The sequence below is a fragment of the Calidris pugnax genome, unplaced genomic scaffold (assembly GCF_001431845.1).
Source record: "Calidris pugnax isolate Ruff unplaced genomic scaffold, ASM143184v1 scaffold11, whole genome shotgun sequence".
Lineage (NCBI taxonomy): Eukaryota > Metazoa > Chordata > Aves > Charadriiformes > Scolopacidae > Calidris > Calidris pugnax.
The window spans coordinates 4,142,129-4,156,965 of record NW_015090803.1 but is presented as its reverse complement, the minus strand read 5'-3'; the positions used below and the strand labels follow the sequence as shown (position 1 = coordinate 4,156,965).

The 14,837-nt window shown below is 36.1% G+C and overlaps 1 protein-coding gene across 5 annotated transcripts in view; it reads right to left on the bottom strand.

The window, feature by feature from the left end:
• Window positions 1-14,837, bottom strand: part of SLC4A7 (solute carrier family 4, sodium bicarbonate cotransporter, member 7) — a 67,856-nt gene that overhangs the window by 35,376 nt on the left and 17,643 nt on the right. For 3 of the 5 annotated variants that reach the window (XM_014937748.1, XM_014937749.1, XM_014937750.1), the window contains exons 3-7: window positions 9,061-9,204; window positions 6,698-6,833; window positions 5,764-5,924; window positions 3,405-3,593; window positions 251-619 (exon numbers count right to left, since the gene is read on the bottom strand). In XM_014937748.1, coding sequence (XP_014793234.1) covers window positions 251-619; window positions 3,405-3,593; window positions 5,764-5,924; window positions 6,698-6,833; window positions 9,061-9,204 — 999 coding nt within the window. The remainder of the gene's footprint in view (window positions 1-250; window positions 620-3,404; window positions 3,594-5,763; window positions 5,925-6,697; window positions 6,834-9,060; window positions 9,205-14,837) is intronic. The other 2 variants (XM_014937752.1, XM_014937753.1) reach the window with 1 other exon arrangement.

Here is a 14,837-nt window from a genome sequence, read left to right as displayed (position 1 = left end):
TTTAAAACCATATTCCTTTTTAATTATACAAATGAAGGTTAATTAAAGAATTTTTTTGCTGGCTTTAGTTAAAAGCTAAAAAGTTAAAAATGCCAAACAGGAAAACAGTCACAACTGAAATAAAACATGCAGGCAGCAGTAATAGTTATCATATTCCTTTGTGCCCAAGTTATGTGCAAAAAACATCGCAACGCAAGTGATCCAGATCCAGAGAGCATCACACATGGACAGCTTAAATTTTGATAGTTGCCTGGTGTTTTGTCAACATTTTCCTCTGTCTTCTTTTCCTGGCTTTCCTGCACTTCTAAGTCCTCCTCAGGTGGGTGGATTACTACTGAAGGAATATCATCACTGGCAGGTGACACCAGCAATTCCTTGCCCTGAAGTGGACTTGGCTGGGCACCTGTGGTTGACGGGTGGCTGCAGGTAGGACTGGAGGGTGGTGTGTTTTGAGGGGTAGTTACAGGGGTTGTACACCTTGAGGTTGCCGGGGTTCCAGCTCTTGAAGAAGGAAGAAGGTAATTGAGAAGAACTGACAAACGGTTTTCTCCTCTCAGGGAAATATTTGAGGCAGAGAGACCTGTTCGCAAAGAGTGGCGGGAGGCTGAAAGGCCTTCCCCTGAGATAAAACAAATGAAACACCATGAGGCTTACAACAGGGATACACTAAAGAAAAACACAGACACCAATATGCATTAACAATTTACATAGTAAATTGCAAGCTTTACGGCCCAAAAGTGTCATACTCATGCAAGAAGAGAGATAAGAGCAAATCTGATTTCAGACATTAGAGAAGTCAGAAATTACTGATAAGTACTTATTAGAATGCCAAGCATATGTGGGACAATATATTATCTGAAAGTCAGTAAGATCCATTAACAAAAAAAAAAAAAAAAAAAAAAAAATTGTATCTCTTGAAACTGACTCTTGAGTTTTCCTAAAAAAAATTCTAATTCTAAATTGCATGGTAGCTACCCTTAAGGCTACCCAAAAAAATTACATTAAAAAATCACTAGCAGCCGTAACATTACAAGACTTCAGTTAACTACATACAAAGAACTGTTAATTTCTAAAATTAAAATATTTCAAAATGGACATGATCAAACATATCTACTCATGTTAAATGCAATTGTCTTCCAATAATAGTCTTGTTTTAATAAAGAGTTTCCTAGCCAGCTGTAGTCTGTGCACAAGTGCACAAGGATGAGACAAATAGTCCCTTCTCCATTTCTTCTTGCTGTGACTTAACATCCCCATTTGCTAAAACAAAACAGGTTTCTCAAAAATCACTGTTACTTTTCTTGCCCTACCCAGTTTCAATATCCCACTAATTTCATATAAAGAGAACATAGTCTTGCCGTGGTATTCTCAGATTTAGGTTTGCAATAGGTTTCAGTCCTTCCTTAAGCAGGAAGGGACACTGTCTATCCTTGTATCAGTACTTCCATTAGAAGGTTTAACAATGCCATTCCTCACGTTTACCACAAACACTTCTCCTGGGCTGGCAGTCTCCTTGAAAAGAGTACTGCTTGCTTCTCCTATAATCCCTGACAACAAAAATGTGCTGTTTTCATACAGCATGCAACCAAGCAAGGAAACAGCAAATTAAACACATTTAATCTCACACTTATACCAGGCACTGCAGAGACCAATACATTGAATAACCCTAGAATAATTTACAAGGAAGCGCAGAAAATATGCCAAGGTAAAGGTCACATACATTTCTTTCCCCACCTCTAACAATGGAAGGATGGATCCTACAGATACAAACTTGATTTAAATTAAGAAAGTCAGTCTCAAAGTTCAACTACTAAAACTGCAGTGCAGTAAAGACATGAGGACCAATAAAGCAAACTGGTTGATTTTGTCTATATTAATCACTACAGTAATAACTAGACTTCCGTCAGTACATCTGTGATAAATCATGAACATGAGATGTCCTAACACACACAGGTGTAAAAAGGAGCCTAAAAAGTATTATGCACATATGCACATTTGTTTTACCAGTTTATTAGAGGCTAAATATAAGATTATAAAGGAAAAAATGAATCAGTATACACTGGCAGAGTTCACCATGTTATGCTGAAATAATAAATCAATATATATCCCATATTCTGTTGTAGGAACAGTATTAAGAATAAAATCCACTGGAAAGTGGAGGCGATACATGACAAGTAACTGACAAACAAGAGACCTTGAACACAAAATTCTCAGAATTACAACTGGGGAAACAAGTGTTCAAGGATGGGCAAAACCAAGTTCATATGTGAAATTTTGTTTGCTAAACAAAACAGTAAAGTCAGAAGTTATAGATGAAATTGTGCTCTTATAACAGTGATCTGTATTTTCATTCTAGAAAAAATAGTTCTAGAACTGTCAGAGAAATATTTAACCATGTATTATATATTCACTAACAAAAAGTATCAGCAAACTTGGACATTTGCTGGAGCATATTCCAAGTACCTATCGAACTGAGAGCTCCCAAAAAGCACCAAGTGGACATGTTCTAAGCAATGAGGTACCTTTCAAGACAGGAAAGGAAACTTCACTTCAAGGAATGATTCATGAAAGGAGTACTAAGTCTTCGCTAAAGTAAAAAATTTCACTTGAAATTTTATGTGTCTTAGTTAATGCAAGGTAAAATAAAACAAGGAACAGAGACAAAAACAGAGGCCATAAGAAATACAAGAATAGAAATACACTGCTCTAGAGTAAGTATTGCTGTTTGGACTTTGGCTGCCTAGAGAAAAATGTATTGGTATTCCAGAATATTTTCAGGAATTGGTTCAATAAAAGATGCGGTACAGCCTATAAAAATATTGCAAATACCTTTCTTGGGTTTGGGGTTCCCCCCCACCCATTAGATCATTCTCCACAAAGTGAGGTAAAAATAAACAGTATCCTAGCTAAAAGTAATTTCTTCACCATTAGCATAGCGAATTTTTTTTAGTCATATTAAGATAACAGCACTGGATTAAACCACAGTAATTGTCAGCATCACTGAACTCATGACATGACCACAAAGTAAATCTCCAGTATAAAGGCTGAATAAGCAAACAGGATCCATCTGACAAACGTATAAAGCTATGCCACGATGCTGGAATTCCTCAAACATTGCACATTTCATTCAAGCATATCCTAAAAACCATTAGGATCCATGTAGTCTAGTTCTATAGTTCAAAACAATAATGCATGCAACGTATACAGGCACAAGTAGAATATCTGAGTAAATTAAAAAAATATATGGAAACATCATCCACAGCTACACACAGCACACATCATTAGTTCTTTGCTTATCAAGAAGGAAACACTTATCTGCTATTATCAGCTGAATTTTCCTTTATCTCCCAGTGAGAACATTATTTAACAGGTTAGAACAAACTGGATGCTACAACTTATCTCACCATTTCGTTCAAGCAAGTGAGGGTCAGAATGTTTCTTGCCTATATCTGCAAAAGACCGAACCAGGGGAATCCGATTGCTGAATTTTTTCTCATTCTGATGATGGTGCCTTTTTAGAAGAGCCTCTCTCACGTTCTCTCTTATGGATTCATCAAGCTGGCCAGAGGCAATCATGTTGTCCAAAACCATATCTACATAATAACAACAACAAAAAGGAAAATTACACGTATAGCAATCAAATCTCTCCTTCACCACACTCAAAACACTTCAGTTGCAACAAATAGTAAGAGAAAAAAAATCTATTAAAAAAACCCCCACAACTCTTCTCTTTAGTAAAATCACCTTCAAGAATCCACAGGAATTTTCAAAGATGTCACTAAGCAAGCAAATGTGAGAATAGGGAAAGCCCAACATGCGGCTCCAAAAGACAGTATTTATTAGTAGCATCATTTTAAGAAATAAGTTACTTAATAGATTATAATTTATTGTCATATTTTATAATTTACTGTCATCTACTTCAACTTTTAACAGCTACCCCCTTTCAAAAAAAAAAACAAACCACAAAACTTATGTATTCAACAACCCTTCACTAGAAGTGAACACACAAAGACAGAAACACAATGGACTTCTTAAGACAGTCCTAACCTGGACTTCCCTATTTTCAAAGTATGCAGCTATACCAAAGTGAAAGTTACTGTAAGATGAGATGAATTCCCTAACTCCTGTCACTTTCAGATGCTTTGAATTCCTGAAGCTCTCTACCAAACTTCATGCGATTTAGAAGAGGAAGTGTTAAACAAAAGGTAGTTACATCATCTAAATCTAACTAATCAGCTGTCAAACAAGATCAAGTTTCGAATCTCATGAGTATGCTCACACCAAGAAAGCAAGCCTGTGTGTCTGGGAAAATATCTGCTGTGGTTTTTAGATATTTTTTTTTAATTAGTTAAAAAAAAAGCAAACAACTCACAAATCAAAGCAAACCTATGTGACAAAACTTTTAAAATTATTTTTCCAGTCTTAATTGATGTATTGAGAACCTAACTGTATTGGTAAACTGCAATTACATAGAACTTTTCACAATGAAAAAGGTTATGGCTTAGAATACCTTACAGACAAAATTATATGCAGCAAAGTCTCTGTCAGCACAGTGCAGCTTCCTCCTGGGATTACTGGCAACACACAACCTTTTGTCATAGCTTCTCAAAAGGAAGCCAGCCATCCTCTCCCTCCCTTGATTGAGTGACAATCAAGAATACCTACTAGATATTCCCACTCACTGAAACAAGAGAGTAAATTTGTATGCCAAAGATTGTTATCCTACATGCTTTGTAATGGTACCTAAAATTAACATGAAACAAATTCAATCTCTTAAGACATCCTACCTAGTTCCAAGTAAAATACCTGCTATTAAAAGAGTACTCTTTACACAGAATTAAGCAGTAACTGTTTTTCTTATGCACTAAGGTTCTTGCTAAATTCAATTATCAAAATTAAATTAAAACCCAAAACATTGCTTTTATAAAACACGTATTGACCACTCTTCCTCAGCAAGTCAGGAAAATAGGAAGCTAACACCAGTTTCCTGAGTGAATTTTGAAGATTTCAAAACAAAACAAAAAAGTTTCAAGCACTGCTGAAGTTTTTAATGCCAAAACACCTTGTCCTTCAAATACATGTTGGTCAGCCCTAAGCCTAGCATGATTCCTGAGAAGGCCACTGTGTGGTACCTGTAGCAAGAGATACTAGGAAAATTATGTAACACTAGCTCAAAGGCATTCAGACTAAGCAAGTGTATATATACATATATGAAAGCCTTCAAATGCTGATTTTATAGTATCCAAAATGACCATGTGATTAATGAGGACACTCAACATAGTAGGTCAAACAACATGTACAAAATGTATTTCTGCTCACCTCTTATAAAGGTGAAAAAAAATATCAGATGTGCAACAATCAACTGCACTAATGGCATCAAGTTAACATCAGCCAAGTTATGATTAATAATTATGGTACTAAAGTGCACAAATAAGTCCTAAAATGTTCTGGCAGATATTTACATTTCATCTGTAGAAACAAAGACAAAGAACACATTTGGGGATTAGAACATAAAGGCAAATTCTGGGCCTCATCCTAAAACATGTAATAAAGGAGGTCCTACTCATCCAGTGTAGCTCCTCTGAAGTGAAGTTTGTAGGATCAGCTCTTTACAATGAGATGAAGAAAATTTCAGTAAGCATGCGCATCGTTATTTCTTCAATATAGTATTTTCAAGAACATGGAAAGACACCATCAAAAATGTCTCAAGTTATAGATTAAAAGGTAGGAATAAAGTATTTAAAAAAAAAGTTTTGCTGCAACCTGCTATCTCATCTAGTGTGTTTGCTCTCATGTCCAACATGACCGTCCCATTAAGAATACAGCTTCGCAGTTCAAAGAGACTGTGCAGAGACAGAGTTGCTACATAAGGCTTGCTCCATCGATCACCACCATCTTCAACATCCTCTTCAAATTTTAGCCACCTGAAATGCATACACATATTTAGATCTCTCCTGGAAGACAGACAATTTGGCAAGCAATCCCATTCTTCCCTTTGACTTCTGTATGACACGGAAGAGGAAATCTCATCACCTCGTACCAGTTTTCATTTCCTCAGACAACCCAACTGATTGACAGTTAAAACATTTTTATCAGGCCTTCTAACCCAATTCAGTTGCTTTAGTTTTCACCCATTTTGCTTCTTTTGGAACAATATCTGTCTATTCACAAGTTCTTGTGAAAAGTGTGGGACCATGCCTTGTTATTGATTTGCGTATCTCCATTTCATCGGTATTTTAGGATTAGAAAGCTGTTTGAAACACACTGTATACAATGTTCAAGTCTCCTGGGATGCTAAGTCAGACATTTAAGAGCTAGCTAACACCAAGATGTGTAACTATTAATTGATCTTGGTAAGCATTATGTAAATTGAGCTTCTGGAAAAGCTAGCATGCAGTGCCCTGCTCCAGGGCTGAACACCTGTACTTGTAACTAAACACAGTTGTCCCTTTCACAGTACTTGGCATGATCAGCTTTAGGAAAGTCAACACAGCACCAGTAAGACAAAGAGTCTTGAGAAACCATATCAATTCTTCCAGAGTTGGACAAAAACAACAAAATATTTTATTTGTTTAGTGCGAATTGAGTGAACAACTCCTATAGCTCACGAAAATTCTAACCTAGACCTGATTTGTAGTTCTTTAAACAGAATCACTAAACAATATACGTTGAAATAATCTACTTTTATTTAGCTTACCTAGCCGTTTCTTTCCATTCATATTCTTCTCCATCCCTGAAGCAAAGCTCATCCATTTCAGTGAAGAGGTCATGGGGAATGTGTTCATCATCATCTTCAGTACCCAAGATGAATTGCACTCGTTGGGATGGCGTGTCTTGAAGGAAAGAATAAACTGAACAATTAAAAGAACTCATACTTCTACTATGCAAGAAACACCACATAGCACTTAAACCTCCTGCTCTCAGTAAGAACTATGCAGTACAATATCCTATTCAAGAGGGAGGAGCAATAAAAGAAAAAGAAGGATGGGCATTTCTTTAAAAGGAGGCCCTTTTAAAATTTTTCATTGTTTCTGAAAACAAAACATCTGGAAATTTGTGTTTATGTAACACAATGAAGTATTTTTAGCTCTTCTACTTATTAACAATATGAAAATAAACTTCAACAGCAAAATTAGTAAGAAATTAAAAAATAATATACCAAAGGGATAAAACATTGTTTTCACTTTGAAAAGAAAATAAATTACACCATCATGACACAGACACCAATCAAGGGCGGGGGGGGAGAGAACACAAAGAAACCCCCACAGGTTGACAGAAACAAATACTCTGATTTCTAAATTGGTTGCCCTAGTAATAGCTCAAGATGCTAAACAGAGCTGGCTTTTTTCTTTTTTTTTTCTCCCCCATGATCCCCTACACACATAGTGAGTACTCAGGTAATCAAATTTTTAGAGTTGCAGATTTTTCAACGGCGAATCACTACTTAAGTAGGATGGAAAAAGTTATTACCTTTCTCATTGCATGGTTGGAGCACTGTACATAAGTGAGCATAGCAAAGCAGAAACTACACAGCTAAAATGTTGAGGAAATATTTTAACTTCGCATAATATAATGCCTAGTGGAACAGGCTCAGTAATAACTTGCAACAAAATTTAACTAGCTTTTTTGATCAAACATAAGTAGTGAGTTTCACTGCTATGAACAAAACTTTAAAAAAGCCATGATAAAACCACATGGTTTTAGTAGTATTTTTAATACCTACACACAGGTCTCGTTCCAACTTAAGGGAGTGCTTTCAAATTACAGGGGTTCAATAATGTAGTATTCACAATGTTATCTCAAGGAAGGTCAGAGACAGAAAATCCAGCTACACCTCAAAAAATGTACTTTGTTCACCAAAACATTGCTCTCCCAGCTGCTAGATCTGAACATACAACTATATACTTCCACTGCAGAAAGATCACCTTTTAGATTCAGACATAAGATCTGAATTACTAATACACTTCATTCAGAATTGAATTTTGCTTTTGCATTATTGTTATGGCATATATCATCATCCCAATGAGCTCCTGAATACAAAACATTCATTATCAGAGAATTCCTACAGCAGATTGTTTTTCCCAAACCAACATATCCCAAGAATCCTGCCATATCCTATGTATCCAGAATAGAGAAATGACCAGAAGAGACAAGTGAATTTCTCTCTATTTACTATTACTTGCTGCTTCAGAACCTGTATAGCGAGACATGAATAATGTAATTTCTATTTGGGTAGGAAGGCTTTGAAGATGGATGAAACTAAGAACTGTAGGAGAATGGTAAAAGAGGACTTGTCAAATCATTCCCATTTGAAAACTCCTTTGTTTCAAGGAACTGGCCTCATGTAGAATGTGGTTCAATTCATAGAAAGGTGACAGTGAACAGCACAGTGTCCGTGCCTGAAGTATAACATTGCAGCATAACTTTCCCATTCATTAGTGTCTAGGAATAAAAGCAGGTTTGAGGTCTTGAAGAAAAACTGCTGAGAGGACTGCCAAGTAACTTCATTTCAGAGAATGATATGACAAAGTCACCTCTTGAGGATAAGGGGCAGGCCGGGGCAGGGGCAAGTGTCTGATCCAAAACTAAAACTTGGGAGGCAATACAATTACCTTACTAACAGACAGCAAGACGGTTGAAGTAAATATTTTAATACATCATTGATCAAATTACCATGGCAAATGCTGCTTCACAGCTCTATTCATACTTTCAAGTATCTTGAGTGACAGAGAAAAATAATACAAGACTACACAATCTGAATAAAAAGGTGTCTAATTTAAATAACACCAATTTTTATGCTACAGGCAAGTATTACGAAGCTCTAGTCTAAACTATTCAGTGCAGGCTGCTGAACATTCATGCAGACACCTGGATGAAGTCCAACAGCTTATGATTTAGATGAAACACAACCACAAAATCTTGCCTGTTTGTACACAGAAAGACATTAATTAGAGTGAGAATAAAAGAAACAGCACAAACCAAACAATATTTAAGCACAGAGTAACTACTACAAGTTTATTTTCAAGAGACACAAAGAACACACACAACAGATTTTTTTACCATATGATGGAGATTCTCGGCCATCCTCCCTGTCAGTTTCTTTTTCTTTTTTTCTTCTGTGATGCCTGTGCCCACGATGCCTATGCCGTCGACGGCCTTGCTTTCCAAATGGGACATGAACTCCAATATACACAGCTCTGTGGCCTGTTCAAGAAAGTTTAAAAGGAAACAATTAAAACCAAACAAAAACCAACCTCCTGCCCCAACTTACTGTCTCAGATAAAAAGACAATGAGTTTGACAAAGAGAAACCCCAAAGCACTTGGCAAAACTACCTTTAGTGAACTACTATTACCAACTCAGTTGCAAAACAAGTAATAGAAACACGAGCTTGACCTGTAACACTGAAAAAAGCTACTTGATAAACACCAGGGCAAGGCAAAGAAACTACATGATGCTCCTCTTGCTTGCAGGGATTTGTATCAGGACAATCGTTACAATGGCAAGATGTAATATCGTAATTCAGTTTATGAACTTCACTGAGAAATCACTCATCGTTTAGAGTCTGCAAGGAGTTTCCTTTGCTTGAATATTTCTTCAAGCAGTATGTGACACATCTAGCTGAAACTGATATGCAAGTATACCATTAATTTAGTATCATTTTAGGAGCACAAAAGGAACTTACATTGGAAACATATCAAAATATCAAATAACTTACTGAGAAAGCTGGGGGATGTTTTTTTTAATATTGTAGAATTTTTAAATAAATTTAGGTAGTACATCCTCAAATTAATACATACTCCTCTTTGAAACATGTACTTTCAACAATTTTGTTTTTCCTTTGACCTTTCACAATAAGGCAATACTAGCACCAACACAACTTTGCAAAAGAAATCAATCAGCAGACTGCTATGAGCATTTTAGTAACATGTCTCCTGTAATAGAGTTAGCATATACAATAACCTTTTCAATTCCTTTTTAAACAAACAATCTCAGGAAGAGACACATTAACTATAAGCCTGGAGGTTAACACTAGATACTTTGTTTCATACTGTAGAAGAGTTATTACAGAAGACTGACATTAACAAAAGGAAAAGGAAATGGTTTTCCAGCTCTTAGATGCAAATTCAGCAAAGTTATAGAAGAAAGCCCTAGGAGGTGTGACTGTACACATACATGCACGTACATATGTGTGTATAACACACACACACTAGATTAAGGATATTGAAAAATTCTGGTGATTACAGAGCTTTAAAGAGATGAAAAGTTGTAGCATGTCAAACTTCTTTTCCAAGAAAAGAATGTCTAAGCCCAAAAAGATATACAAAACTTTTATAAAGCAGTATTTTTACAGCGCTACATGAGTAAAAAGACTAAGCAAATATCAGTAATAATGCATGAGTAAGTTCAACATTTAATTAATTTGGTCAAGACGCCTATTCAAATCACAAAACCCGATTCTTGACAGACTTCCAACATTAGTTTTAATTAGAGTCGACTGATTGGCACTATGACCAAATCTGAAATTAAGCATATTAAAAGCTATTTGTTTTCCTGTAAGAGGGGAAAACAGATTAATTTGTTGAAGCATTCATCAGTCCTATTTATAGAGAAAGACTTTTGTGAGCTTCTTCCAACAAGAACACTCAGCCCCTGCCAGGCAGCCTGCACAACGCAATTCCCAGAGAAATTAATGCAAATGTGATACCTAAACATAAATCAATACACTTGATATAGAATATGATTAGGTACCATGAACAATGGTCATGTTACTGATACCATCAGGATACAATAATCTTATGTAGAGGGAAAGCAAGAAGTACATAGGTTTAAAATCAGCTGTATTACTTGCCATACCCCACTCAAAGTTGGCTGGTGCAAGCAAATGACCCACCACTTACTGCAAATGCTGTTATCACCCCTGCTATGATTTTTGCTCTATTTTACATATTCAATTAGCAAGTATTAAACTGTAGTTAAACAGTTTTATTCATTGTCAAAGTGCTTGATTTTTTTGCAGGAACTATTTTTTCCTACATGAAACTCAAACATATTTCTAGTAATGAGAGTATTTTATACTAATCAGTTTGTTTTAATATTCTAAATAAGACCATATTTTGGTCTCCTGCCATTCCCATGAATTAAGACAAAAATCCCACGTTGCTTTCTGTACGAAAGAACAAACAAAAATCCCATACATTTTTTTTTCCAAGAGCCTCCACCTTAAACAATTCACCCTGGTACTGCAAAAATTAGCGCTACAATCTATTGCATAGTGAAATCAAAGACCACATTGCTGCACAGAAGAGAGGTGGAGCAAGGAAATGACAAGTCCCTCTCTTACTACAAAAAGTTTGAAGGAGAGCAGATGCATTGCAAGGGAACAGGTAAAAGCTAGGGACAACTGAACTGCAACAAGCAACAAACCAAAGGTGTTTTTAAACAACTTGCAACTATAGCAAATTGCTTTCCTACCCAAAATGCACTGACTTCTCAGCTATCACACATCCAGGTGCCTCAGAGCTGCTCCAAGACACACCAAGTAGACACTGCCAACTTAGTCCTCAACCTGAACAGCCAGCCCACAACCCACCGTATTACTTTTTACTCCAGAAGGGAACTTTAAAGAAAGCGCCTTCTCACTACCCTAAGAAATTAGGGTACCACAGGGGAAGAGGCTAGCAATGGGTATCCTACCCTTAAGCCCACATTGCCTAGAAGAAACTCTTGTGTGAATGGCTATTTCCTCACGTAGACACTGTCTCGCAGGCAAATGTAGAACAAGAATACCTTCCCCACATCACTTCTGGATATGCAAAGTGACCAGGCTGCTACACCTGCAACTTTATTTTGGGACTACTGTGAAATGCTGATGAGCAAGAGGATTTTAAGCTATTATTATTAAGCAAAATGCTTCACAATTCAATGTAATTCTATCAGAATGTTGAAGAAGAGCCTCTGAATGTTTTTTTTGTTTTCTTTTCTGGAGCAAGCATGAGGGGTGGCAAATAGACTAACCAAGAAAAGTTTGGCTATTGCAAACAGCATCTTGTGAGTGTACCAGACTATTCCTTAAGAAAGAGATGCTTTTTTTGGTATCACAGACATTAATAAACAAAAAACATCTCCACTACTACAAAGGAAATCCAGAACTACTGCTCTTGAGTATACTACCACGATTACCAAAAAACATGTTGCAGGTATATTCAAATCCAAAAGGCAGGGCAAAACCACATAGTAAAATTTGGACAAGCTTAACTTTAATTCTAACTCCACAAAGCAAAGCACTGAGAAGCCCTCTAAAAACAGAGACAGTTATATTGATTAGGTTTGTGTTCCCTTAAGTTTCACTATTCAGATAAGGCAATTAATGTTTGCAGAGGGACAAAGAAAGATTTACTTACAAACACAATTTCCAAAGAAAAACACATGGATTTTTTTTTCCTTCACTTCCAATAAATTGGAAAAAACAACTTAGTTCCTTTCACCCTGGCCAAAAAAGCAGCCAGATAGGCAAGTAATATAAAAGCAAGGAGAAAAAGTTAATTCTAAAAAGGTCTCAATTCGTATTACTAGCATCAGTGTTATTTCTAAAGGAAACTCAACCTTTTACTTGAATATGGTTGTTAAAAGCTAGAAAGGTCCAATTATGTGACCTTCAAAACTTTATTCACACAAACATCTGTACTACAGTACCACTCTCAAGCAAAGCTTGTTATAGAATTACTTTAAACCAATAATCAATAGAATTAGCAGACTGCACGATACTAAATTTAGTAATACAAAGCTCAAGAGATAGTTGTTCATTTTAATCTAACATGACTTTATCCAAGCTTAGCTGTTCAAATCCACCAAGAGTATTTACTACTTAAGGTCCTTATCAGTATGAAACAAATTTAAATGTTAGGAGCTTGCTACATGCCTCCATCACATGATTGGTCTTACTCCAAAAGTCAGTTTATACCAAATCCTATGAAACTGACAGAATAGAAAGTGTCCTGTTTAAGCTCCCTGGTTTCTCACCAAAGCCCTTAAGAAAACGGTAACAGAAGACTTCTAAAGGCTGAGAGAGATCAAAAACATGTACCCAAAAATGCTGTGATGTGGCAACTCTTAAGTGCAATTCCACACAGAACTTCCTTTTTTCTAACCACCGTTTTGTTAGCTAGATGCCCTTTAAGCTTCATACAAAGAAGGACATTCTTTTCCCATGTTAACAAGGGAAAGCAAAGAAAATCAAGTTAATATCTGTGTGAATTCTGAAATCCTGTTACTTAGAAATTTAAACTGCAGAGATCGTATATTAATTAATTATAGCTGTAAGGGACATCTGGAGGTGGGCTATCTGGGCTATCCTCAAAGTGCAGCCAACTTCAAAGCTGAAGTAATCTTTTTTATCAGGTTGGTCAGGATGACAACCAGCCACGCTTTGAGTATCTGTAAGGACAGATACTCTACAGCCTCTCCGGGCAACCTATTCCAACACAAAACCACATACTGCATGAAAAAAAAATCCTGATATCCAATCAGCACTTCCAATACTGCATCTTGTGACAAGTGTCTGGCGCTATCTTCTCCATAAGCTCCCAACAGTCTGATGAAGACAAAAACTTCATCACAAGAATTACTATGTTTCCAAAAATCTTCAAATAGTAATCTGAAGAGACATAATTTATTTTACACAGAAGCCTTTATTTAATCAAATAGTGTCATAATCTATCTTGTCCCAGCACAGAGCTTTCCAGTATGGAAAAACTAGAGGATCTGCAGGAGAGATCCTAATCTGTTCCCTTAGACCATAAAACTAGGTGGGGGGAAAGCAGCTGTTTGATGTCTTCTAATTCACATTCCCAAACACATTACCCTAGTAGGGAGCATTTGAAATCGATCATCTCATGCCCTGACATTAATTCCCCTTACATCACAGAAAGTACTTGTATGCACAGAAATAAGCTCAATGCAATTTATTAGCACAGCTTCTGTGTCTTCTGCCACAGGTCTGCTCCAAAGGTAGAAGCATAAAATAGGAAAAATAATCTTAGGTGGATGGAAGAAGTAAAACGTGAAAACAAGAAAGTCTTTTCATGCTCCAAAAAACTTCACAGCCCAAGGTCTTCTCCAAATATTCTCTGCTCTTGTGAAACTTAAGGAACAAGTAGAATTCCTTGTTTACACACACACACACCCTTTTGTTTAAAGTTATCTGTAATGAAAATTCTGGAAACTCACTCAAGTCAGTAATCCACTGAATTCTGCTACTATGCTAATTCTCTAATTTTCTAACTAAAAGTAGTGCTGCATTTCTGAATCATGCAATTAAACGTACAATTTAATATTGATAGTGAAGTTCTTAGTGTGAGACATAAGCTAAGTATTTAAAAATAAACAGTAGTATTTTAGCTTATTTTATGAACTTCTCTCACACAAAATGTGCTCAAGAAAGTAAAATTTTCAAAGGAATTAATGTGGTAAAAGCGAACATAAAATATTTTAACACAATATTGTTCTTCCATGCATGAATTCCCTATTAAAAAAAAGCCCTGTTATTATGAAGGATTCTTTTTCTGTGCTTTGTTAAAATAATTATTTGACAAAAATTGTTTCTTGCTTTCAGAATAAAACATTTGAAATAAAATTTTCTGTATAAAGGAGTAAAGAAAATTCTTTCACAGGACAGTTACATGCTATAGCTGGAGCCCAAAGATTCTCCACAGTGCAGCATATTTTAGAATCTGTTAAACCTCCTGGGCTCTATTCTAAAAATCTCCTGTTGCTCCTAGTAATTACATATATATGAAAATATGCTCTTTATACTACAATACTGGGGACAGATAAAAT